The 25,540-nt window shown below is 35.4% G+C and overlaps 1 protein-coding gene across 4 annotated transcripts in view; it reads right to left on the bottom strand.

The window, feature by feature from the left end:
• Positions 1–25,540, bottom strand: part of Zmynd8 (Zinc finger MYND-type containing 8) — a 125,019-nt gene that overhangs the window by 94,645 nt on the left and 4,834 nt on the right. For all 4 annotated transcript variants that reach the window (XM_071599438.1, XM_071599441.1, XM_071599439.1 and 1 more), the window contains exons 4-12: positions 25,148–25,393; positions 24,588–24,847; positions 24,141–24,225; positions 17,036–17,216; positions 11,592–11,725; positions 9,635–9,753; positions 9,430–9,526; positions 7,249–7,368; positions 5,709–5,819 (exon numbers count right to left, since the gene is read on the bottom strand). In XM_071599438.1, the coding sequence (XP_071455539.1) occupies positions 5,709–5,819; positions 7,249–7,368; positions 9,430–9,526; positions 9,635–9,753; positions 11,592–11,725; positions 17,036–17,216; positions 24,141–24,225; positions 24,588–24,847; positions 25,148–25,393 (1,353 nt within the window). The remainder of the gene's footprint in view (positions 1–5,708; positions 5,820–7,248; positions 7,369–9,429; positions 9,527–9,634; positions 9,754–11,591; positions 11,726–17,035; positions 17,217–24,140; positions 24,226–24,587; positions 24,848–25,147; positions 25,394–25,540) is intronic.

Genomic DNA, 25,540 nt, shown 5'->3' with positions numbered 1-25,540 from the left:
TGGGTTTTCGTGTTTTTTTATTACCCATGCATCCGTAAACTCAGATTATCAAGAATTTACTGTCCTAAATATGGATTTGAAATTCGTGAAAGCAACCTACGTGTACAGCATAAGATTAAAGTTAGGCTACTCAAAGGTTTAATTTTTTATTTATTACATTTATAACCAATTCTATGTAGGGGCATAAGAATATTAACAACAGGATTATTGTTTTATTGAAAGTAAGTAGTCATTATTGGTTGGTACTGATAATGCTCAATTCTGAATGTAAATACTCTTTCTGAAGGGGGACATTAATTAATCTGTGTATAAGGGAATAGAGGAGTGTAAGTTTATGTGGAGTTGGATGATTAATTACTATGTACATTATGATGTCTGTAAATGTTGGTTTTCAGTGGCCTGATAAGTAGCGTCTCCATTTTATTAATAATATCATCAATTCTATAGTGTGTAAATTTGGGTTCATTTTGTACATTTAAAGGTGAGCAGAGTAACTTGAAAAGGTTTATTCAACACTTTCACAGAATAAATGGCTTCCCACGCCAGTGACAGATATTTTTCAGTGGTATCCCAATCCCTCCTTGATTTGCTTTGTGGAGGGCACTTTGAGTGAATATGCCATCTGTTGGACAGGATGTTAAGCTGCGGACCCTTGGTGCCTTTCGTTAAGAGTAGGCTAATGCCAACACTGGGTTTCTCTCCACCCTCCATCCTCTCCTGTCCATCCCTAATGGCACAAATGACCTCAGCTGTTAGTCACCTCCCCTAAATACTACTACAACACAGAAGAATTCAAATTAGGATCAGGCTCTTTCCTCAATGAGATATTATCATTCACACAGTCGTACTAGTATAGGAAGTAGTTAATAAGTATAAGGTCTTCGTCACCCTACAAAAACTAACTTAGCCTAAAGAGGTAATAAACAGTGGTAAATCCATTTAATTATACAATGATTAAAATCCTTAGTACTTGGCAAAGAATTATGCATCCGGATCAGATACTTCAAAAGTTGAAAATCAATTTTGATTCCTGGGTTCATTACAATACTCGATCTCCCGAGGGAATTCTGCTTCCATCCTTGCATAAAAGTGTACCAAATTTCTCTTGGGGTGGTCCCAAAATGAGCATAGGAGCTTACAAATACCAAATCAACTGATGTAGAAATTAAACTAAAATTGAAAGCCATGGGGCAGGTTCCAATCCTCACTTTCAGTGCTTTGAAGCACCAGCACATGAGATTGTCATTTCATCTCTGCAACCTTGCTTCAAAGTGCATTAATCACCTTGACCCCTGGGCTGGATCTATTTTGCTTATCCATAAGACGCACCCTGATTTTTCAAATTAGAATTATCAAAAAACATTGCAAAATATCGAAGTATTTCACCATTGATATTTAATATGAAGAAAACGGAACTGTTGCAAAAAATTAGCAGCTATACATATCAACTTTAATTCGAAGAATTCTGCATGTCCGGGTTTTCACCGCGTTGTTGTTTGAAGCCGACAACAGTTTCGCCGAAGTTTCATCCGGCGTCTTCAGGTCGAAGATGAGGGACTCAGATTTTGGCCGTCCTTATATAGGTGGATCCATCCAGGTGCTGCTCTCTGATTGGTCCTTTTTCGGAGGACTCTCTTCCACGCGTTGTGGAGATGGTAGCCTTCATCTCTATTGAAATTCGCCGGGTTTTTGGCTATCTCAATAGCTTCTCTGATTAGGCGTGGGTAATATCTAGTTTCTTTACTTATGATTGTAGCGTCATGGAATAGAATATCATGGCCGGGTTCACTCCACTTATGCTCGGAGATGGCCGAGAGGTGAAACTGTTTGTTCGTAGTAGCCCGGAGGTGTTCTTTCATCCGAGCTTTCATAGCTCGGCATGTTTCCCCGATGTAGGCTTTCCCACATGAACACGGTACTTGATAGACCCCTTCGTATAGGTCTTTCGAGATTTTGTCCTTCGGTCCGGGGAGCGCGTCCGCTATTTTCTTGGTGCAGTTGAATCTTGTCACCACGTCGTGCTTTTTAAGGATTCTGGCTATCTTCTCGGATGTTCCCGATACGAAGGGGATAGTCGCGTATGCCTTTGGGTCCGGTTCCATCTGCTTGATTGACTTGTCAGAATCTCGTCTTCGCCTTTCTTTCCTGGCGGTCCTTTTTAGGACCATATCATTCCGATAGCCGTTTTGTTTTAGTGCTCTCAGGAGATGTTTCTTTTCAGTCAGCAAAGAATCGGCGTCAGAGATTTCATACGCTCTGTGAACTAGTGTGTCCACCAAAGATGTCTTCTGGAGCGGATGGTGGTGAGAGGTTGCGTTTAGATAACGGTCGGTGTGCGTCTTCTTTCTGTAAACAGCATGTCCCAGCTTCCCACAACTCTTCTTTTTGACTAAGACGTCCAGGAAAGGTAGTTGGTTGTCCTTTTCTACTTCCATGGAAGTTAAAACAAAACAAAACAAACTACTAAAACAAAACAAAACAAAACAAACACTAAAACAAAACGGCTATCGGAACGATATGGTCCTAAAAAGGACCACCAGGGAAGAAAGGCGAAGACGAGATTCTGACAAGTCAATCAAGCAGACAGAACCGGACCCAAAGGCATACGCGACTATCCCCTTCGTATCGGGAACATCCGAGAAGATAGCCAGAATCCTTAAAAAGCACGACGTGGTGACAAGATTCAACTGCACCAAGAAAATAGCGGACGCACTCCCCGGACCGAAGGACAAAATCTCGAAAGACCTATACGAAGGGGTCTATCAAGTACCGTGTTCATGTGGGAAAGCCTACATCGGGGAAACATGCCGAGCTATGAAAGTTCGGATGAAAGAACACCTCCGGGCTACTACGAACAAACAGTTTCACCTCTCGGCCATCTCCGAGCATAAGTGGAGTGAACCCGGCCATGATATTCTATTCCATGACGCTACAATCATAAGTAAAGAAAGTAGATATTACCCACGCCTAATCAGAGAAGCTATTGAGATAGCCAAAAACCCGGCGAATTTCAATAGAGATGAAGGCTACCATCTCCACAACGCGTGGAAGAGAGTCCTCCGAAAAAGGACCAATCAGAGAGCAGCACCTGGATGGATCCACCTATATAAGGACGGCCAAAATCTGAGTCCCTCATCTTCGACCTGAAGACGCCGGATGAAACTTCGGCGAAACTGTTGTCGGCTTCAAACAACAACGCGGTGAAAACCCGGACATGCAGAATTCTTCAAGCCACCGCCGCGAAAATCTACGCAGCCATCAACTTTCATTCATTGTAAAATCCCAGAAATTCATCATCACTGGGCCAAAACACCTAGCAGCTGCCATGTTTCTGTATTCTGATGCATAATTCAAGTTTGAATACAATACTGTACGACAATTTTCTCTCTTAAGATCCCATAAGCTTATTATCACATTAACTTTTTCTGCAATAGTTAGTTTCTGTTATTATTTTGATATTATGAAATTATTTATTTAAAGCAACAATTTTCTATGCCTTACGAGACTCCCACACTGTTTACGGATGAATACCTGTAGACTGGGTTTATCGGGGGAGATACTATATACATATTAGCGTAGGAGGTAAATTCCCATCAGCAAATTTGTATTTAGTTTTGTAGAAGTACCACATGTGAAATGAAACTAAACGTGCTACATTGTATACATTGAAGATTTAATAGGGTATTCCTTTTAGGAAGTACTTTCAACAAAATATGTAAATTCCTACTAACTACTGACTCAAAACAGTGATACTATCAAAATTTGTAATGAACTATGATGCATGAAAAAATACTTAACAGTGCATTATTTTTCTGGCAAACAGGCTTATGCTTAGACGTTGAAGGTATTCTCATATACCCCCTGCCCATACGACACAGGCTGATTTAAGAGTACATTTTGGAGTAAAAAAATAGCACCTTCAGGGATGAGAAATATGCTACTTGTTGTGCTTGATCCAAAGATACAAGCCAACTGCCAGGTTACATCAGGAGAGCTTCAATGCTCGTTGACTTGAGAATCAGGCAACCAAGCACATCATTGCTCATGATGTACAAATAGGAATGCACCACCAGTGATTTCAAGCACTCATGCCTCCAATTCAGAGAAGGAAATATGCTGAAGAGGACTGCTTTGCAGTCGAAACACTGTGTCAGCTTCTGGGCACATCCCCTACCTTTCCCAAAGTGCGAATCACAGGACTAAAGTCGGAAGAGATTCCACGGCAGACCTGAGAGTGAGTGTGCGAGTTTCGTAAGGGTTCAGGCATCTATGCAATCCCAAGCAAGTGAGTGATTTGCGGGCCACTGGCACAGAGGGAAACCTCTCGAAAGCCCTGGTTATGTGAGTGCCTACGACTAGTAAGGATCGAGGCTATTTAATGCATCCAAGCTAGAGAGTGCATGATTAATTTGCATTTATTACTTTTATTTTATTCCGTGCAATTGGGTGGGCCACTGGCGCAAAGAGAAGTCTCTTGCAAGCCCTGATTGAGTGTGAGTGCTTGAGACTAGCAAGGACCAATGCTGTATAGTATATCCAAGCTAGGGAGTGCATGATTAATTTGCATTCATTTTATTTTATTACCTACAATCAGAGGGCCACTGGCACAGAGATAATTCTCTCATAAACCCCTGACTGGTGAGTATTTGATAAGGGTGAGGGTCAAAGCTATCTAGTACACCTTAGCCAGAGCATTTTTTGCTATCATATTTTGGCTTAACCGTTTTCTGTTTTGAACCCCCTATATCAATTCGTTTATTTTTATTTAATTTGAGTTATTTATTTTATTACTTATTATGGACATTATGTTTACACATTTAAAGGAGAAGTTAGCAAGATTTGGAGTGAGTTTCATTTATTCACCAGACCAGACTAGAAGAAGGGAGAGACATGCTGTCGATTATCGATTCTATCAGGTTATTTGACTGATAGGATTTTATCAGGCTGTAGAATCCTGTACGAGTGCATTCATATTGACTTAAGTTTTTCATTCACTGAAAAGGGTCCCCCTTATTTTCACAAAGGCTTCTTAGTGTCATTGTTCTTTTAATGTCCTCACTACTTTGTCTATCGTCATCCAAAAACTCACCAAACAGCTAACTGCTTTAGCTGCTCTAGTTTATATCCTCCAAATTTAACTCAGCCCTCTGTTTTCTTGGTAATTTCATTACCTCCATTCCATTATGATTGATTCTCATTCCAGACTTACAACAATAGTTCTATAATGCACTAAGCTATGACTTTAATCCTTCCCAAACCTCTCTCTTACCATTTAACCTAAGTATAGACTGAGAATCACTAGTAGGCAGGATGCCAATTGTAAAGATCACATGCTGTGAGAGCCTACCAGCAGGTAACTTTATGGTATTCTGTCTACTGTATGGAACTACTCATCATAAAAATCAGCAAATGTGATTTTTAGCTTTTCAATGTTAGTTTCTTGATTTTTTTGGCATAATATTTGCATGCACAATTCTCAAGGCAAAACTACGATCATACAGAAAGATTGATAAAGGTAGCTGGGTATTAGTCTCCTACCAACGATAGTTACTATTCTTACTAAAGGGTTAATGCAATCAAGGGACATGGTATAACCTATCTTTGTCCAATTTTCTAATATGTATACTACTTTCTCACATGCTCCAACTAGTGCATAAAGTACAATTCAAATAATAGCTATTTAATATACAATCAAAAAATATACATACTGATTCCTCTTCAGTCCCAGTAGATATGGCAGGGCTATTTCTTGATACTTGCTCCTCTGGAAGATTTTCTCTGCCAAACCTACTACGGTCATCAAAATTAACTGGCTGGTACTGAAATTCGAGAAAAGATAGTTACTCATCATGAAAATTTATTAGGCTTACTAGTTATAATAGAAGAAATATAAAATGGATCACAGTATTCGATATTATTACAAATATTTTTTTCTAATATGTCTGATTGGCTAGTTAAACAGCAAGAATTTTTTAGATGTTTTGAGGCTGTTCAGGATGGTGGAAGACACCATTAACCCCTCAATGCCAACTGACAGAGTGACTATATCACATAAATTCCTCAAATGCCACCAACCAACACAGTTCTTACTCTGTTAAGATGGCTCACTTAATTTATAATTTTTATTATTTGAATTTCTTAATCTTGCCTCATCATTACACACCTTGGTGAACTTCAATAGTTCAACCTTAGAAATGCATTTTATTCTATTTTTGTTGAAACTATAACTATATACAGGGTGTTGATCAAGTGGTTGTAAATACTTGTGGTTTGGTGGTAATACCAGATGTTGCAATTTCAAGCACTTTTTTCTCTCTTCCTAATAAGTCCACAACTCCATATATGGACTTACGGCAAAAATTTAATAAAAAATATAGGTTTTAAACCAAGAAAATACTTCATCAGTTCCTTAAATGTTAAGATTTAAAGTTTGAATCTTTCCTAGTTCATTAAGTAAATAAACCTATCCAATAAAATGTCACCTTCTGTAAGATTTTACCCAATATTTTGAGATAGAAACAATATATTCCAATCTGTTTCTTATTTCAGAGATTAAAAAGTACTCTTATTGCAAATAGATTAAAACTTGCCACGAGAGGTGAGGATGAGATCTTAAGAATGAGTGATCCTATTGGAAGTGAGAGCTAAATCATAGATTGCAAAAATTACATTGAAGGTAAATCAGAACTTGACATGACACACACTGAAAATGAGGCATTTGGCTTCAACTGGTGACCATTGGACTCAAAATGAGAAAGGACCATGACGGATATTGCGAGTATAATTGAACTATTTTTTATTCCGAAATTGCTAATAATATTATGACATAAATGAATAGATATGCTGAGCAACAGAGAAGAACAAAAAGGGAGATATTTTTTAAAATGAAGAAGTACATCATGGAGAGTAGTGACAGTGGAAGAAATGTATACTACATTGGGACTTTTTGCACTAATAGGAATTATTTATAATCCCACATTATTTTCAACTAAAAGAATGTACAACATGGAAGGAAAGTTTTAGGGACCTTAAAAAGCCATTATTAGGTGAAAAAATGTACACAGATATAAAACTCTGCAAATCATAATTTCCATATTTTGCTACTATAAATTCAATCAAGGATAAATCAAAATTTGAAATTGTTGATTTGCATTTATTCAAAGTGTTGGACAAAATAAATGGAATCCTTTTCTCTGTTAAATATACACAGCTAGTAGTTAATAAAAATGGTATTAGTGTTCATCTTACCTTGGGTAACATTTTCATGATAATCTCATCATCCTGTGAAGGCTCATAAACGGTCCGCAAAGGAGCATACACAAAAACACCAAATCTTTCCTTAAGCTTTTTAATGTGATCTTCCACTTCCTGAAATGGAATAAATGCATTACTGTAATGACATGAAACTTAACTATAAAATCACTACAAAGGACACTGACAATCATAACATGACAATATAAAAGACTCCTTCATCCCAGAATTAGATGCAACACACTATAGTAGGTGGGACATCTATGTTCACTGTTTCAAATTACTATTCAAGGGCTAGCTTAGGACATATATCCCAATTTCAGGTACTTGCCATAGCTTAGTACCAGCCTTTCCATATAACTTCTACAACTAATTATTGTCCAGCATATGACAATAACCCTCATCCCAGTATTCACTAATGGTTCATCATCATCGACATTCAGGTTACACTAGCAAAATCGAGAGAACTCCAAAGAGGTTACACTTTTGAGCAAAAGTTAATCAAGTTACTGGGGGATCTTTGGAAATTTGGGTAAAATTAAATGTAATTTTACATCATTTAAACGTCTTTAATTGGACCTAGGTTTCTGTGCATTGCATCATCATCAGCTAAAAGTTGAACAAATGTGCAAATACGTTTGGAAGGGGGATAGCAGGAGTGGGTTATGAGAAGAAAGATATTTAATTATGGAAAATTGCATTACACGCATCAAAAAAATTTATCAGTAAGCATTTGTGTAACATCTTTTGATCAAAATATTGCTCATGGTCCAAAGCTTATCATCACTTATTCCTTGACACCACCCACCACATAATAAGTCATTGGGTGTGAATGCAATGACCTTATATTACTGTAGGGTGTGTACTTCAATATTATCTATTTCAAATAGAAGCAATCAGAATTTTGCAGAACCAAATCATGCCAGAAATGATTCATTCATTGGAATTTAAAAAACTTGTAACATTCATCAAAACCTTGTTGAAAACTCGATACCTACACCAGGAAACTGTAGTAATTTTATTCATATTTACATCTTATTTCAAACATGGAAGAGTGTCACACATGCTTACCAGCATTTTCAAAAATATTAGTCACTACAAATAAATAGAATTTTTAGTTGACAAGACCATACATCAAGTGCTGGTATACAGCATCGCATTTACTAATAGAAGACATTCACTGAAATGCCACTAAATGACACACACAAAATAGTAACAATTAGCTAATTAGTTGAGAAAAACACGGTATTATATTTCTATATGAAGATTTCTTACAGATTCAATCGGTTTTCTACCATTTATGGTTTTGGATGGATAGAACCATACCAGTGCACAATGATACAACTACTTGCCTTTCCTAACAAAACAAAACCTGACAACTGACACTGGAATGAGCCATTCTTTTATTATTGTACATTCCCTCCCTTCATCCCATTCATCACCTCCCTTCATTCCATCCAACATACATATCCCATTCCTTCCCCTTATTTTCCTAAGATTCTCACATCTTTCAGTCTTAAACATCCAATTGCCAATGTAAAATGCACTGCATCTATCTTTCCTGCCTCATTTAGATTTCTCCCAACAATCCTCTCTCCTCCCCCATCATGCCCAGTGCTTCCTCATTTGAATTCCTTTCCATCCACTTCACCTTCTCCATGTCCACATTTCAAATCCCTCCTATATATACCTATCATCTTACTTTAATGACCATGTTTCTGTATCCTACATAACTACGCTCCATATCAAAGTTTTGACAAGTCATTTCTTAATATTCTTACTCAATTATCCCTGTCATCAGCTCCTTTCCTACTTGTGAAAACTTCTTTGCCTAACACAAGTCTTCTTCTTACGTCCCTACTACTTTGACTACCTTGGTTCAGATCAGTTCCGAAAAAGGTTATATGATCAAAGGTTTATGAGAACCTATTTTAATATTTAACTTGGCTTTTTGAAAAGTGCCTTCCCTTTGTTTTGTTTACATTTATTTGCATCTTCAATTGATTAACATACAATCAAGTATTTGTTAATTCCAGTCTTTCAGTCTAGAGAAAAATAAATAACATACATCAGTCAAAGTGCATACAGCAAAGACTGATAACATAGATGAACATTTAAAAAAGTAATGGAAATACTCAGCATTGTCAGTCAGAACATCAACAAATATGTTATACGTACCATTATACACCCATCAAAATTATTCTTTTTCCGGTTCTTTGGCGGTGCTGGCATTTCTCTACTATAAAGAAAGCAATCTCTAGCTGGTACCCAAGCCCTGAAAAATAATTTTATAATGCACAATGAAACAAGAACAATAAACATCCCATTAGAGAATTCACTATTAAGATCCACATTGATTATTGAAATAACTACGCATACTAACCTATCATGAGCACCAAAAAATCTTACATCCACACAACTCTCTTTATTAATTCTCATTGCTTTGGCTGGCCAATGCGGAAATCCCTTCAGTTTGGCCCAGACAAGAATATGGGGCCTTCTCTGAAATTTTACATTAAAATAGCATTTGAAAAATATAATAAAAACAGAATGACATTAAGTTAGTTCGCACAAGGACTATTCACTTTAAATTGCTAAGAATATAACCATTCTATTTTAAGTGTTCCTATTACCATGTGCCAAGAAAAAAAAGAACCAGTCAGTAATAACAATAGTAAATTTTATCTCCCCTTTTTTTTAAGCATTTGCATTAAAAAAATTTCAAAAATTCCAAAAGAAAGTTATTTTAAAATAAATAAATACCATCAGATAAAGAGGAGGCTAAGATTTGAAAATACAAATTTTAAGAAGTAAAAAAATAACCAAAATTAGGGTAATGACTATTTTGAAAAGTATTTTGATTTTGTTTTACTCTAGCTCCTATTTCTTTCAAAGTAATGAACATTATAGCAAAAATACAACAGAAAAAACAAACACAAGAGTTAACTAAAATCTCTTAGGCCATGCTTTACAATGCCATGTTGAGCAGAAGGCTCACTTTAACCTACGTTTAAGGTTAAAGTACAGTTTCACAACTGCTAGTTAACATATAAACTGACTGTTAAGCTGCTCAATAACTGAAAGGCAATGTTGCTACAGTTGTCCACATTCAATAATGAGAAGTCTTATTTATTTATAAAAATCAAATTTGGTTGTATTCCCCAAGGTAACTTAACCTTTACATTAACTAATGATTGGATTTAAGGAGATATTGTAAAAGCAGGCCCTAATGTAAAGTGGAATATAACCCTCACATCAGCAATTCCAAAGACTGTGCCAAATGAATTTAACTCTTATAATTTTTCATTAGAGTAGCATGTTCTCTTCAGTAATAAGTTGTGAAAATTAAATGGCACTTTTAATGTGCAATACTAGTTTTAATGTGGCATGCCATAACTCCTATACCAGATAAAAGTGCAATTTCTGCGACATGTCTTTAAATTATGAACCTTGTTCCATTAAACACTAGGAAAATAGAATTACTTTATCTATTTTGGAGATTTTTGACATAGCTATCAATGTGGAAGAGACAAATTTCTTTCAATTCACTGCATGTACCTAGACTTTAAAGGCCAATTCCGGCCTGAGAAAAACACATGAAGAGTAGCCATCTGTATCATCTTACCTGACAACTTGCTTCTAATTCATGCAATTTATGACCTGTGTCAATTTGAATACCCACACAAATTACACTTTTTTCATTTTTCCCTCAACAAAAGGCAAAGGAACAGTTACACTGATTCATACACATAGATCATATGAATCTCTCCTTGGATGGTTGACTTGATAATTATTAGCTTTAGCATGTTATCAACAACACAGCTCATACATTTTCATTTGTCTTTTTGATATTACACGATTCAGAATTTTGGATAAATTATCTTTTACCATGTATTAAAATCATTAATCGGTAGCAATAAAAGAAGTATAAAAATTATAGTTACATTATGATAAACAATTACTTCAATAAAAATTTTAAAATATAAAAAACATAACACCTAGTGGAAATATCAAGGAAGTACACCAAATAAGTGCAGCTGTTGATTTTTTATGTTCCCTAAATGAAATTTCAAGTAAAATTAGCATATTTTCAAATTCTTCATTTGAGTCTTGGTTTTCGCATTGAGTACAGTTATTGACCAAAACGTGGATTGTGCAAAAAAATGCACCACAATGAAAATTAAGTATAATAAAATGATCAAATGATATTTCTTAAGAGTCTGAAATACAACCCTAAATTATTTCAGAAGGCTCGCAATTTACTTTTTCCTGGATTTCCAAAAAATAAATGCTTCTATTTGGAAGATGGATTGGGGATAGTAAAAATATCAGAAACTTACACAGACATCTATAAACCAATTGTCTTTTCTCGTGTGTGCATTAGAGTAACAGTCTGGACAGTTCTCAATTTCCAACAACTCCTGCCGACAAATCTTCAACATGGATCTTGCAATTGACGTCAACTTTGCATGCTCTGTATAAAAAATAGCAAAAGAAACATTAATTAAAAGGAAGCACAATAATACAAAGGTATTAACCAAATTAAGTCATAAGAGATCAATATAATTAATTACAATTGGCCACACTGCAAACACCAAATACAATGCTATGCTATTTTCTTTAAAGTTAATTATTTAATAGCAACGTGTAACCTCAAAAACTACAAAAAATGTGTGCATCTACAGTTATTATGGACATGCAAATTTTTTAAATCTATTATATACCAAGAATGCAGGACTAACTATTTTGCATTCCCAAAATGTTTTCACTGACCGCATGCTTTCCCCTCACTAGCAAGACCATAGGAAATTTCACCTTACACCATGATAAGTGATACAAGAGGTAGCACAAATTATTGCTGAAGCAAGTGAACGATTGTAGTTCTGGCAAAACAGCAAATACAGTTGAATTTAAAGTCCTAAAAAAAAATTATAAGAAGTTATGGGGCCAACTTATGTTTGAAAACGAAAACAGAACTGATAGTGCACGACGTCTGCATTCTTTAGAAAAATAATAATAATTGATTAGCCAAATAGGTTTGAATATATTCACCTATCAGTCAAAAGGATTAATACATACATTCTGTTACATACTACAACAGCCATAGTATTGTGGTCATATGAATTTTCCTTCTAAATAGGTGACCCCCCACTTTGACTTTGAGATTATGCGTAATTTAGGAGCTGTTTACAACCAAAAATATCACAGAAATGCAAATAAACTATATCATATTAAATTCATGTTTTTGGAAGATTTTTGCAATCCAAGATGTGGCACAAATATGAGATTTATAGACAATCATAGGTAAAATTCTTACAACCCTTAATTGTAACTTCTGAATTAAAATAATTGTCCATTAAAATGTTTTAATCAGGCATATTTTATATCCAGTTACTTACACCACCACAAGCCAGTCACTTAAGAAAACCGATATAACTGAACATAATTACATTATGAATTTCAGCATTTTGTAGTACTTGGAACATTTTGAAAAAAAAACAACAAAAATAATAAAATATCTGGATGTATTATACATGTGAACATATCCACTTCAGACAGAGGAATGCAATTGGTAGGCTTTCAAGGGCTGAATTAAAAGAAAGTCTCAGACAAGGATAAGGCTTCAGTTTTCAGTGGCATCTCACAGATCAGACAATAACTATTAATGTTGTTACCACTCTTAAATGGAGCTGATTTCTCCACAGCATGTGATCCAGGTCCTGAAGTTTTGTGATAGGATATTTATAAACAAATATAGTCTTGGCTATATTACAGTTGCTCAGCGAAGAGGTAAATGAACATCAAAATCAACATATACCTACATGCCGGCACAGCATGACACAGGGTGCGGCAAAATAACTTCCTTTTTGTGTTTGAAAATGTTTTGTGCTTGAAAAAAGGAATTTATGTTGCCGCACCCTGTACTTCTTGGACCTGATTTACAACTCCATGAGTTTTAATTATTATTGGGTAATCAATTTACAGTTTAATTAGGTTTTGGATGGACACAGACTGGACAGCAATACTTTTCTTCGCCTCTTCTGATGAAACACACCTGACACCCGACATTACAACAAACCTTTCTGTAATAGTGTACTCCATGAATTCAAGTAACACTCATTTTACACATTCAACGTTTATTTGAAGAAGTTTCATAGTTTCTTTCTAATTTCATCCCAAATTCAGAAAAACCATAATTAATCAATTTGAACTTGAAAAATTGAAAATAATACTATACATCAAAGTTGAACATATGTTTATCACTTATACTAAATACCACAAAGTCTTACACAATATTAGCATTCGTGATATCAAGTTAACATCAAAATAAAATTATTCTAAGTTCTTATATAGCCATGAGCAAAACCAAATTATTTTTTTCATAAAATTCAGCAAGCAATGAAAGAATGAAGACAAATAATATACCATTATTTATCAAAAACTTAAAAGTTGAAAATCATAGCAACAACTTTCTGAATAAGGTCTCTTAAATCATTCACACTATGGTGCATATGATTCTAGTTTTGTCAAGGATAGAAGGTCTAGTTCCTATGAACAAGTTTTAACTCATGGTAATACACATAAATTTCCAATTAAATAGCACCAAAAAGAAGCACAAAGCAATGTAACAGAGAGTTAAATGAATGGATTACTCTACACAAGCCATGTTCTCCGGTGATGTCGCCGCACAGAACGAAAGTACCTACACCACTAATAATAACTCAACATTAAATAACAAAGACAAATACATAACAGTGAAAATTTCCATTTATGCCCACTCAATAAATTCATCACTTCATGAGCCTTGAGCAACTATAGAATGGTGGAAACTAAAATATTTATTTTCAAGACTGAGTTCACGAATTATTTTCACAGGAAAAAAACGAACTCAATAAAAGCACACGGAATATTATATAATTAATTCATCTAGACAATTTTACGAAGAAAAATAAAACTTTTTGAAAAACTGTGGATAGTTTCACTTAAAATAAATACATTTTTATTTTCTAATATATCTGGAAAAGTGCATCAACCCAGTGATTGATAATAATCATGCATGGTGAAATTTAAAATAACAGAACACTGAGGGCTGACACTTAATATTCCACATTTGTATCTAAAATGTGTGCCATTCCTCAGAAGAATGACTTATTTGAGAAATGTTAAGTTGCAAATGGTCATTAGAACTCTAGACCTCTGAAAACGCCAGTTCTAATATACCATCATTATGAAAAAAATTACCATATACACCTATGTATAGTCAAATTTTAAATATGAGAATTTTGCTCTTAAGCATAAGGGTTGAACTATACTATATAAGAAATACTTTTGAGGAATTAAAAAATAAGCTTCAATCATTCATATTGACGTAATTCTACAATGAATATGGCATCTTGATGCTGTAAGCAAAGGAAAATAATGTACTTTCTTTATTTTTTTTAAATAGACTACCATGGCCCTTATATTTTATATAGGACACATCAAATGGGAACACACTACATAGCAAAAAAAAGGTATTTACTAGGGCTATAGCACATTCTTTTCAGCTTGCATTTGAAGGATGTAGGCCACTTGGAGATTTTAAAGTCAGCTGGCAGATTGTCATACAAAAAAATGAGAACCAATGATATGGGGCCCTAGATAAGAACAGTTAGAATGCACATATGGTATATTCAAGTTATTAACCTCACGAGTGCTATATTCATGTACATCAGCATTACTAGAAACTATTGTTACATTCTTTTTTACAAACACATTTGCAGTACAAATATAAATACATGGTGGAGGGAGCATACTGAACTTACTGAAAATGGGAGACTTAAAGCATCTGACATTGGCTATCAAGTGTTAAATTTTCTCTTGACGTTTAAACATAGAAACAGCTTGAAGGGAAGAATCCCAAAACAATATATTAGGAGCGATATAAAGAGTAAAAATGACCATAATAGATTGAGAGGAGAAGATTATTGGAAACAGTGCAATGAAAAGAGCAATAAGAAAACACAATGAGTTAAGTCTCTTCAGAAGACTTTCATTATGAGAATTTCATTGAAGTTGGGAATTTAACTTAGAAGCTAGGATCAAACTATACAAGAATGTAGATGATACTTAATTCTAGCATACCATTTTAGCTAATTTAGAAAGGTGAAATCTGAGGAATATTCACAATAGAAAGTAAACTCAATAGTTATGTAAATGAAGCAATATTTATGCATGAAAGAATCTTGTGTAGTTTTTGCATCTTATTGGACAGCAAAAGCACTAGAAAAACTCTACATTTCTCATTTATATAACACTCCACATTTATCTCAGTTAAATAGCAGGGCTAGGGGTAATATGGGTTAGGGACAGAAGAGACCATCTAGTCCCAGTCTCACCCCGATAAAGATGTTTATTATTATTATTATTAACAAATGTTGTGAGCATTTAAAAGAGCATCTGAGATCCCAGTCAAGGGGAATGATTTTTACACTTTGAAAATTGTTGCATGGTAACGCACATTAGTGGATAACTTCAGTAAAAGTTACTGTTGTGGCAATTCCCACAGTTTTTTCAATTAGCACTTGAGAGAGCTTTTGAGTGTAAACCATCTGGGTCAGCATAGACTTTGCACAGCTTCTATTCCAAGGGATATCAAAAGTACATACATTGCATCCTAATTTACTGACACCTAGGCTTTGATAACCAAGCTCCTGATCAGATGGATGGGCAAACTGTAAAATTTGACAATGTTAAAATACTCAGTAACAAATAAAATAAAAATTGGGTTTTATCCCGAATTCTTCCTGTAAATTCTAAGTGAGCATTGAAAAGTTACATGTCATACAGAGCTAATCACTCGGTCAAATAATAATCATTACTAGGAACACGCTTCAGTCAACTCTGAGTTATTTTTTGTAGAAGAGTTGGACTGTGGTGTGTGAGAGAGTTTCAAAATTCAACACCAAATGGTGATGCAACAATTTTCCTTTGCTGATTCTTGAAAACTTCCTACAGTGCTTATAACTTCCCATTGTTTCTACCTTCAGAAAAGTTCAAGAATGCTGCTTCCTTTCATTACATCCACTCTACATTATACTAATAGCATGCACCGAACAGATTCATCACAAAAGTCACGTTCCAATATTTTGAGACTAGAGACAATAGTAGGAATATTCCTTCAGAAGACTATCATGTTTACAAGAATGTAATTTTTAATTTTCTGAAAATAATAGCAAGATTATTTCTCAATAAGATTTTAAGAAATACTTGATTAAAAATGTATATGGTGTTTTTACATTGCTTATAATAGATATGGGAATTGAAATCTTTCAGAATGAAACTATAATTCATACAGGAAATTTCTCCCCTAAAAATTAAGTTAAATAATCAAGCCCTATAAATTTCTCACCAAAGTACTGCCCCTAAAATGTCCTATGCCTTATGGGTCTCATAATAAAACTGTACAATAAATTCTACCAAAACACCACACAAGCTTAAAAAGTAATTCATTAATTCATGGTTCATTTGTTGATAAACTAAGGGCAAGCAGAGGGTAACTAAGAGCACTAAATAAAACTGTACTTAACAATTTTAGTGTTTGACATCTCGCAGAAAGGAACACTATTTTAAAAACCAATAAACACACATCACCAGAAATTTTTTCAACATCAGTCTTTTCCACATCTATTCACTTTCCCAACTGGCTTAAGATTAATTATATGTAATAATAAATCTATTTATTACTTTAACACATAACATAAAGAAACTAAACCATATGCTACAAGCAAATTGAATAACTTACGGGTATTGAAAATGATACTGTTGTGGACAAGCCATTTCATATCAGCAAAAAATGCCTCAGTACTCCCATATGTTCTTCTCCGAATATTTCTATCAATAAGACCCAAGTCCATAGGATATGCTACAAATTCCCTATACCTTGGGAATTGCTGGAGATCCACAGCACCATAAAATGGCTCAGCCTAAAAGAATAAAACAATTAAAATCAATTTATCATTCCAGACATAATATTCTTAAAACACAAGGACTTCAAGTAATTTTTTTCCATATAAAATTGGCCATATTCAAACACATTTAACATGAAATGCTTCATCAATTTTCTTCGTTACATCAGAATATTGCTGTATTTAATTTTGAAAAGATGTAAGTAAATGTAACGAAAGTCTCTGCAAAAATGCCACTGAGAATTTTGGTTTGTTAAAAATTGTTACAAACAATGTAGCAGTGTCATAACAAACACGAATGGAAAAGTAGGACGGCAGCCACCAGTTGACCATTGGTTGAAATACATGTTACATTTACTGCAAAAATTTGAATCAGCTCACTTATCCGAGGACATTAGAGACATATTACATGCCTACTATGGTAGATCAGATCACGTACATAAAATTAGGGAGATAGATAGATCAAAAAATAGATTTGATTTGTCATATTTTCCTCGCATGATTAGAGATCAAAATAGATATGATTGCAAGAACACAGAATTGTGTTGTTAGTGTTTATATTTGGTCAATAACCTACATCCAATGTAAATACACCGATTTTGAAAACATTGTTCCTACGTGAATCGATTATATCCTTTTCTTGAATAATCCTGCAATTGAATATTTTTGTATACAAGTGGCTCCTTTCATGCGAACAACTTGTTCGAGTGCATGATCAAACTGATGTCTGTGCCATGATTGTGCATGCATGACTGGTGACCTAACACTGCCCCCCCTCACCCTTGCAGTAGCTTTTGGGTTTTATGCAGATAACTTTCACTTTAAATTATTATTTTGTATCAAAGAAGTTTAAATAAATATTTCATTCCATCGTGTTTTATTTTTAAGACATAGAGTCAATGAAATAGAAAAAAACATAATTGTAAGGGCATCTCTTAGTAGTAGTGACTTTGAAAATGTATCATTACCCCCGAAAAGAGAGATAATGTAAATAAAATTATAGAGATTAAGTGTAGAACATATAGATTTAAGATGCCATTTTTTCGTGAAATATAAGGGATCATAATAACATTGTCCAACCACAGTAGGGTTATGTTCAGGTAAAAAATGTTCTTCCCTGTCACATACCCGGGCAGTGGCTTGCAGGCTACATAAATACACCTTTCTTCAAAACATCTTCCGGACAATGCCAAAATCAACAACCATAAACACCCCCACGAGTACATTTTATATCTTCATAGTCATATTTAACAATGTTCATTCGTTATTTGGACAGGTTGCTTTATGATATCCTTATGTTGTGTTTGTCATTTATTCATTTTTCTGGTCATTGCATTATCCTTGAAACCTTTGAAAATCTTTATAGTCTGTAGTTCTCAATTTTGTTTTGCTACATATATGTACACTTATGCAAATAAAACTTTATTCATTGTTTTATATTTTACGCCAAGATGTAACCAATAGTTTGCACACTGATAAGCAGGTTTTTTACAAACATATGTGAGATATGAGTTCAGCAGCCAATTCACATAGCATCATATCACAAGTCTTGAACTAATCTAATGTTTAAGCATTCCGAAAATTCGCATTATATTTCAACAGTTACATCAATGGCCTATGGTTAGTTTTACATGATATAAATCCTTTTCATCGGATGAAATTATTTCTGGGTGTTTGTAATCGTCTCCATTGCTTTCACTCTTAACAGTCTGATGCAAAGGCCAATAGTCCTGTTTTAGGACTAAGGCTAAATAAATATGCCATTAACTTTTAATTGATCCCACCATAAGAACCCATATGATATTGGCTGTCTTCAATTTCAAATATTAAAGAATGAGAATTTAAAGTATTTTTTCAACATGCCATTGGATAGATCATAGTTTCAATTACCTATACGAGTTTCCAAACATATGTAAATATATAATAACAGTCAAACCTACTGAAATAAGTATTAGAAGTGACTGTGCAAAATATTATATCCTTCATATAGTATAATAAAATCGGTATGATTACTTCTGACAGTATTACTTTTGGGCATTTATTTTTTTATCAATATAAATTTTATACTTGGTGGTTTAGGTATTTGGTTACTTTTATAATAGATGGATTGAATAACATACCGTTTTCTTAAGATTTAATTCCACTAGAAATTCTACCAAATCCCTAAAAATGTGTTTAGCTAATTGCAAACATCTATTAATCATTCAGCTTTGCAAGAACAACTGTGTGAAGGTTACATACATATGTAGGAATACTCAAGTGTTTCAATACATGGCAGTGCAGTCGTTTCAAGTACATAGCTTGTATCCAACAATGCAATCTGTAAAAAGGCTGATTTAAATAATTGCTTCCAAAGAATCCATTCCTTGATTTCTCAGAATAGTTCCCATACATTGGCACCCATGATGATGAAGCAGATATATAATGACAATAAGAGCATGTCAGATGAATTTTTAAATGAAAAGGGCATTAAACAAGTTTGCACATGCCCTATTGATGCTCTTACAATTAGCATAGGTTGTGTTAAAAAATATTAAACACCTTGAGTTGGTTTTATGCAAATTAAACCCCCGTTTATTCACCGAAAATAATTCCTGATAAAAAATGTCAATCATTTTCCTCATGACTTATTAAATCGCCTGAAAAACCTACCGACGACCTATTTAACGCCAAGACGCTTTAACCACGATTCGAAAATCAAAAAAAGGTGTGTTCCGCCCAGCTATCTATAAGCACAAAACCTCAGGTGAAAGAACGGAGAGGCATGATTCGCTTGCCTTATTGATTACTTCTCCGGAATACACCTACGCAAGGTCTTCGCCTGAATTGAGCAAGCGGCATGGCATAGTCTATTTGCGCTGTTCGTCGTCCACGATGAAAAAAAACAATAGACTGCGCAATAACGATTAAATCACTCTTCGATTTAAATTGTCATCTCCTGGCTAAGCAAATCGCTCTTGCCGTTGGCACGGCAAAACATTTAAAAACAAAATGGAAAGTGATGGGTAGGGAAGGTTCAAGAACCTTATGGCTCACTTCTAGCAGCCGTATCAGTTCATATCAGTCATCATAACGTGTGAAAGCCCAACCCTATGCGGGGCTCAAAGCCATGAGCGTGCACAATGTATATCTGGCAACATGGTTCCCAGAAGATAGCTAGGCACGCCCGGTAGGGAGGGGTTGGTAACGTTCCACCGTCGAGTGCTGAACGAGGGAGGTATAATATAAAGGCAGGGACGAGGAGAGGGGGGGGAAGTAGCTAGCGAGGGCAAGTGCGTAAGAAAGCTCGGAAAGCACTGGTGAGCAACATTTTCCGTGAGGGGGCGGGGATGCGGGGGTGTCTCGCGAGGAGGTCCCAGGATAGGTGGGTGAGGGTAAGAGATGGAAGAGGCGAGGTTAAGTCTTCGGGGTATGAGAAGGGGCGGAGTTGGCATGGAGGGGGAAGGATGGGACTGGGAGAAGCGACAAGGGAAAGGAGGACCGAGCACCGCCGCCGCACGAGGAGAGCTCGCTTGTCGGCCATTTCAAGGCTATCGAGTTCGGCCCAGAGCTTTGCGTTTAAAAGCTAATGCGGGGAAGGCGTAAAGGAGTCATGATACCAGACAGCGCCACCATTTGATTCCCCTGCACGAGAGTGAGCGGCTCGGTGGCAGACGCCAAAGATAATTCGGGGAGGGGGGGGCGTGACCAATTTTGCAACAAATTGCATCGGCCACCGAGGGATCGATACAGCTCCGAGTGAAATGAGACGATTTTAATCTACACAGTACACTAAAGGAGGGGGGAAGGGGTGGGAGAACGAGACACCAGAAACGGGCGGAAATTTAAAATAGGAAACCAAAACGTTATGAAGCTGGACTAAACAGAAGAAGATAAACATGACTTGGCGCATCCTTCTTTGGGCCAGCCTGGCCTTCCGACAAACTGATACTGATTTCCTCTAATTAAACCTTTATTCGTAGGCATAATTCAGAGAGTCCATGGCGACAGAAGAAATATGCAGCTGGCGATGCAAAACCACAGGGCGGGGGACATGGGTGGATAGATCTTAGGAGGGGTCAGTTTAACCCAGAGGATCAATTTAAAGGTGTCCAATTGATTTCACATTGGTTTTGCACTCTTGAGCACTAAATTAACCCTTTCCCCTGAGTATCAAAACCTCACAAATTCATTTACACTTAACCAAACCTCCTAACCCTATTCGGCCTCGGTTAGAAGCTACGAAAACTTTACCTACACGGGACATTCAAGTTTTGCATGCGCATGAAGTAAAACCGAATCCACGGCTGGCGCTGTTGCCAAGGGGAACCCCAGGAGTTTTATCAACGCAAAAGCGTCTATGGAGCGCATCGTTAATCGATAGCCCGTGCCAGTGGTCCAGCGGCAGACGCTAACGGTGCCGATGCTGGGGGAAATGAAAACTTCACCTGGGCGGCGAAACTTCCGCTTTCGCGTAATCAAAATGGGTCACACGACCGATGCTCACTCCAACTGCTTGGCAGAACGACATAAAGCTATCACTTTGACGCCATCTTGATGCACATTTGTACACATATGTTAAAAGCTTCAAAAACCCCTGGGCAACAATGCCTACATCTGTGATATAAACGAAAGAGAAGCCCTCTCTCATCCTAATATTATTGAAATTGATATTCAAATTAGGTTATTGGCATAACAATACATCAATTACGCTATTAATGATGATATTTTTCGAAGCAACTTCAAATCACTGGAATTGGGTCTCAAAACAAGCAAAAACACATTTATCTTTCTCAGTTTACCAATGAATATCTAGGAAAATGGCTGCTTCAGCAAACAACACTTGGCAAAAATGTGTGCCAAATAACTATATTTAAAATTCATTTCTCAAACACATTTGGACATTATATCAACTGGTTATAAATATATCAACAAGTTAAATTAAGTATGGTTAAGGGAGACTGAGGTGGGGAAGGTGAAAAAATGGGAGAGAGAAGCCAAGACTACATCATCAAAATGCCAAGTCACTATCAGTAAACCCCAAGACTATTTGAGAATAGGTCATAGCTACTTCCCTTTCTACCTCACTTTCCATTCAAATATTCTACTAGTACTTGGGTTTTAGTGAACAAAAAATATAAACATTAGCTCAAAAAGCGCATGAGGCATTCATCACTTGCCTTGCAATTCACACCATATAATTTATCACTGTGCGTGGCTATAGACCCAAAATTTCCAATTTATACACTGAAATTAATTAAATATAATTATTTTGCTAATGCAAATGTAATATTACTGAATTCTGAATCTGTAAAAAGGTTGAATAGAAATATTCCTGGAAATATGAAATAGCACATGATGTCACTCTTAGTTGAGAAACACTTGAACTATATAATAGTCTTCATCAAATAACTGTAGAGAGAGACTGATATTTTAACAAAACAATTGAGCCAGATTACCAAGACATTAAACTGGGTAATAGATCAAAGCACCAATTACTTTCCAAAATGTCACTGCTTACAAATGGAAACAGATTACTATTACCAGAAATTTTCCATGAAAAATACAAATTACAATTACAATAGAGTTGCATCTCACTTTATTCCCTATTAGGTGAACTGTCTAGTTTCCAACTGACCAATATTCACTGCAGGTTAAACATATTACTAACAACCAGCATGAGAAAGTTATGTCTTGATGTACTTATTATAAATATAATCTGAAACCTGAAAGAGTGATTACAAATAATCTGAAACATCCTGACATTAGACTAAACTCCAATCATCGTAAGCTCAGAATGTGAACTTGTACAGTTTAGGGACATGGAATTGCACAATTATTAAACTCGCTAATACTACAATCATCAGCATTATAACAGGAAGGTGAATTTCACCCATACTACTAGTCCATGCAAAGCCCAAAAAAATGTTGCTAGGGGAAAATATATAACATGAAATCAATAGATCAACAGATCTTCTGTAAGCATCGGAATTAGTCAAAGTTCAGTCATGGAGCTGCCATAAGCCAAAATATTATTATTATTAGAAATTTAATGTCATCAAGACCTCTTAATACCACATATTAATATGCTTGCAACATCAGAACTTTGGTTATTCAACTTTATATGCAGCAAATTATCTCATAATTAAGATTCTTGAAAGGAAAATTCTGCACTCACGCATCATTCTGGGTGTAAATATGCAACCAAACCATGATATGCTCTATGGCAAGAAATGAGAGATACGTTGAATGAGCTATGGCTAGCTACCTTGAGATTTCCACTGTGGTGATGGTAATAACCTTCAAGTTAAAGAAAACTGTCTATGCTAACAAGCCATGGGCATAATGGTAACATGATATTAAAACACAATAATTCCATTTGCATTGGCTCTGCTCCCTTTGACAAATTATTAAGTATGATCCCAAGATCATAAAATTTATTAAGTGGTTGAATAATGCAGAAGTACAATAAGATAAAAGGAAGGACAGAGGAGAGGGATAAGTTGAGATATAACAACACCCAGGAACAAACTGCATAGTTTCTGGCGTGATATGGTGGCATTTGAACACAATAATAACCAAATGAAAACACTTTTCCACTAAATAACATATCTAGTGGAAAAGTGTTATCATTTGGTCATTATTTACACCTAGGAACCTGCACAAGCAGAGTAATTTTCATATTGTTATTTTATTCACCTTAATAACTAAGACAATAAAGTATTTTATTGGCAAAGTATCCTTAATCTATTTTTGTTCTGCCAAAATTGGTAGCCAAGCGAAGAATAATAAATTCATTATCTTAGAAAAGTTCAACTATCCCTTCAAAACTACTGCATCAAGCTATCTCAAACAAAAATTACTGAAAATACTCTTTCCCAACTACAAATTCTCTTCCTTATTGATATTATAGAGTGTATCATTATCTGTAGACAGAATTGTAATTAATGATAATTCACTTACCCCTGTCACAGCTCGTACCCTGGTCAAAACAAATTTCAAAAGAGTGCATAACTGGTCCATTGTAATAAGCTGCATGGCCCGTGACCTAGAAATAAAAAATTGTTACTGTCTCTACTTTGGAATCAGTCATCATTAAAAATTGTTTCAGAAAATAATCACCCTCTCAATTGCAACTAAATTATTAAACTCAACAACACAGATGAGGTAAACTCGAGCCTTGACAATGGAATTCTACCTTACCAACCAAGAAGTAGATAAAACTTATTAAAAAAAAACAACAGGCAACAATGAGAAAAAAATTTAACTAAGGATGACTGCAATGAATTCTCAATCATTTGTCCGACTGTACACTGGCATTAAATCATGAAATGGGAAATATATGTGATCCTGCTCTCATTTACTCTGTCTTCTAATTTAATGAAAAGGGGTCAACTCTATTTAACTTGCCTTGTTCCCATTGTCTCTGCCCTGAGAATTTTATCACACTCTGGGCAAGCCCAACTCTTTTTGGAAGTTGGAGGTGGGTTGCTACTATTTGAGGAACTTGAAGGAGATGGCGGATGTGGAGATCCAGGAGTGATGTTATGGCAACAGCGTGCATGATAAACTCTTGGACAGACTTCACATGATAACGTTGACCCACCACTAGAAATACCCATTTCCCTATGGCAAACCCAGCAGTAAATATCACGACTCAACTCATCCACCTAAGGGGAAAAAATACAAGGGTCAATAACATTTGAAAAGTCAAAATTGTGAAACAATTAAAACAAAATATTTGCCAATATCCCAAAGAGTCAGAGGAAATCAGACAGAAACCCTCTAGTGGTGATCAGAACAAGAGTGTGTAGGCAAATACTTTGCAAATAGCTTTACAGAACCCAGTAAATCAAAGATCATTTTATAACAACTTAGGATTATATGTCTTGGCTGGAAAATATGTTGCTTTAATGGATGAAAAAACCAAATTATTTTCCAAAATGACAAAAAATGTGTATATTACTTACTTCATACTTCCTTTTTTTAATTCCAGAAGTTCCTTTGTTTCCACTAACACCAGAAGAAGATAAAGAATGACTGCTGTTTGAGGCAGATCCTGGATCCACGCCTGAGGTACTTTTCATAATAGCACCTGATTCTGAATGAACACCACCACTCACAGACCTTTTACGCTTGCTCATATGATTTTGCCCATTACTCACGACATTATCACTTTCTTCCTCAGAAGACTGGTAAAAAACACCTTGTTTAACCTAAAATTTAAAACAAAAATATTCCTTTGTGAAATGTTTTTTCTATTGCTTCTAGCTGCATACTTTATGTAAAAAAAATTGGAGCAACCTATAACACAAGAATGAATACAAGCAAAAATGAGAATCCAACCTAATCAAAGTAGTGTC

Source organism: Hetaerina americana, unplaced genomic scaffold (assembly GCF_022747635.1).
Source record: "Hetaerina americana unplaced genomic scaffold, ioHetAmer1.1.p SCAF_11, whole genome shotgun sequence".
NCBI classification, from domain to species: Eukaryota; Metazoa; Arthropoda; class Insecta; order Odonata; family Calopterygidae; genus Hetaerina; species Hetaerina americana.
This window is presented reverse-complemented; position numbering and strand designations above follow the sequence as displayed.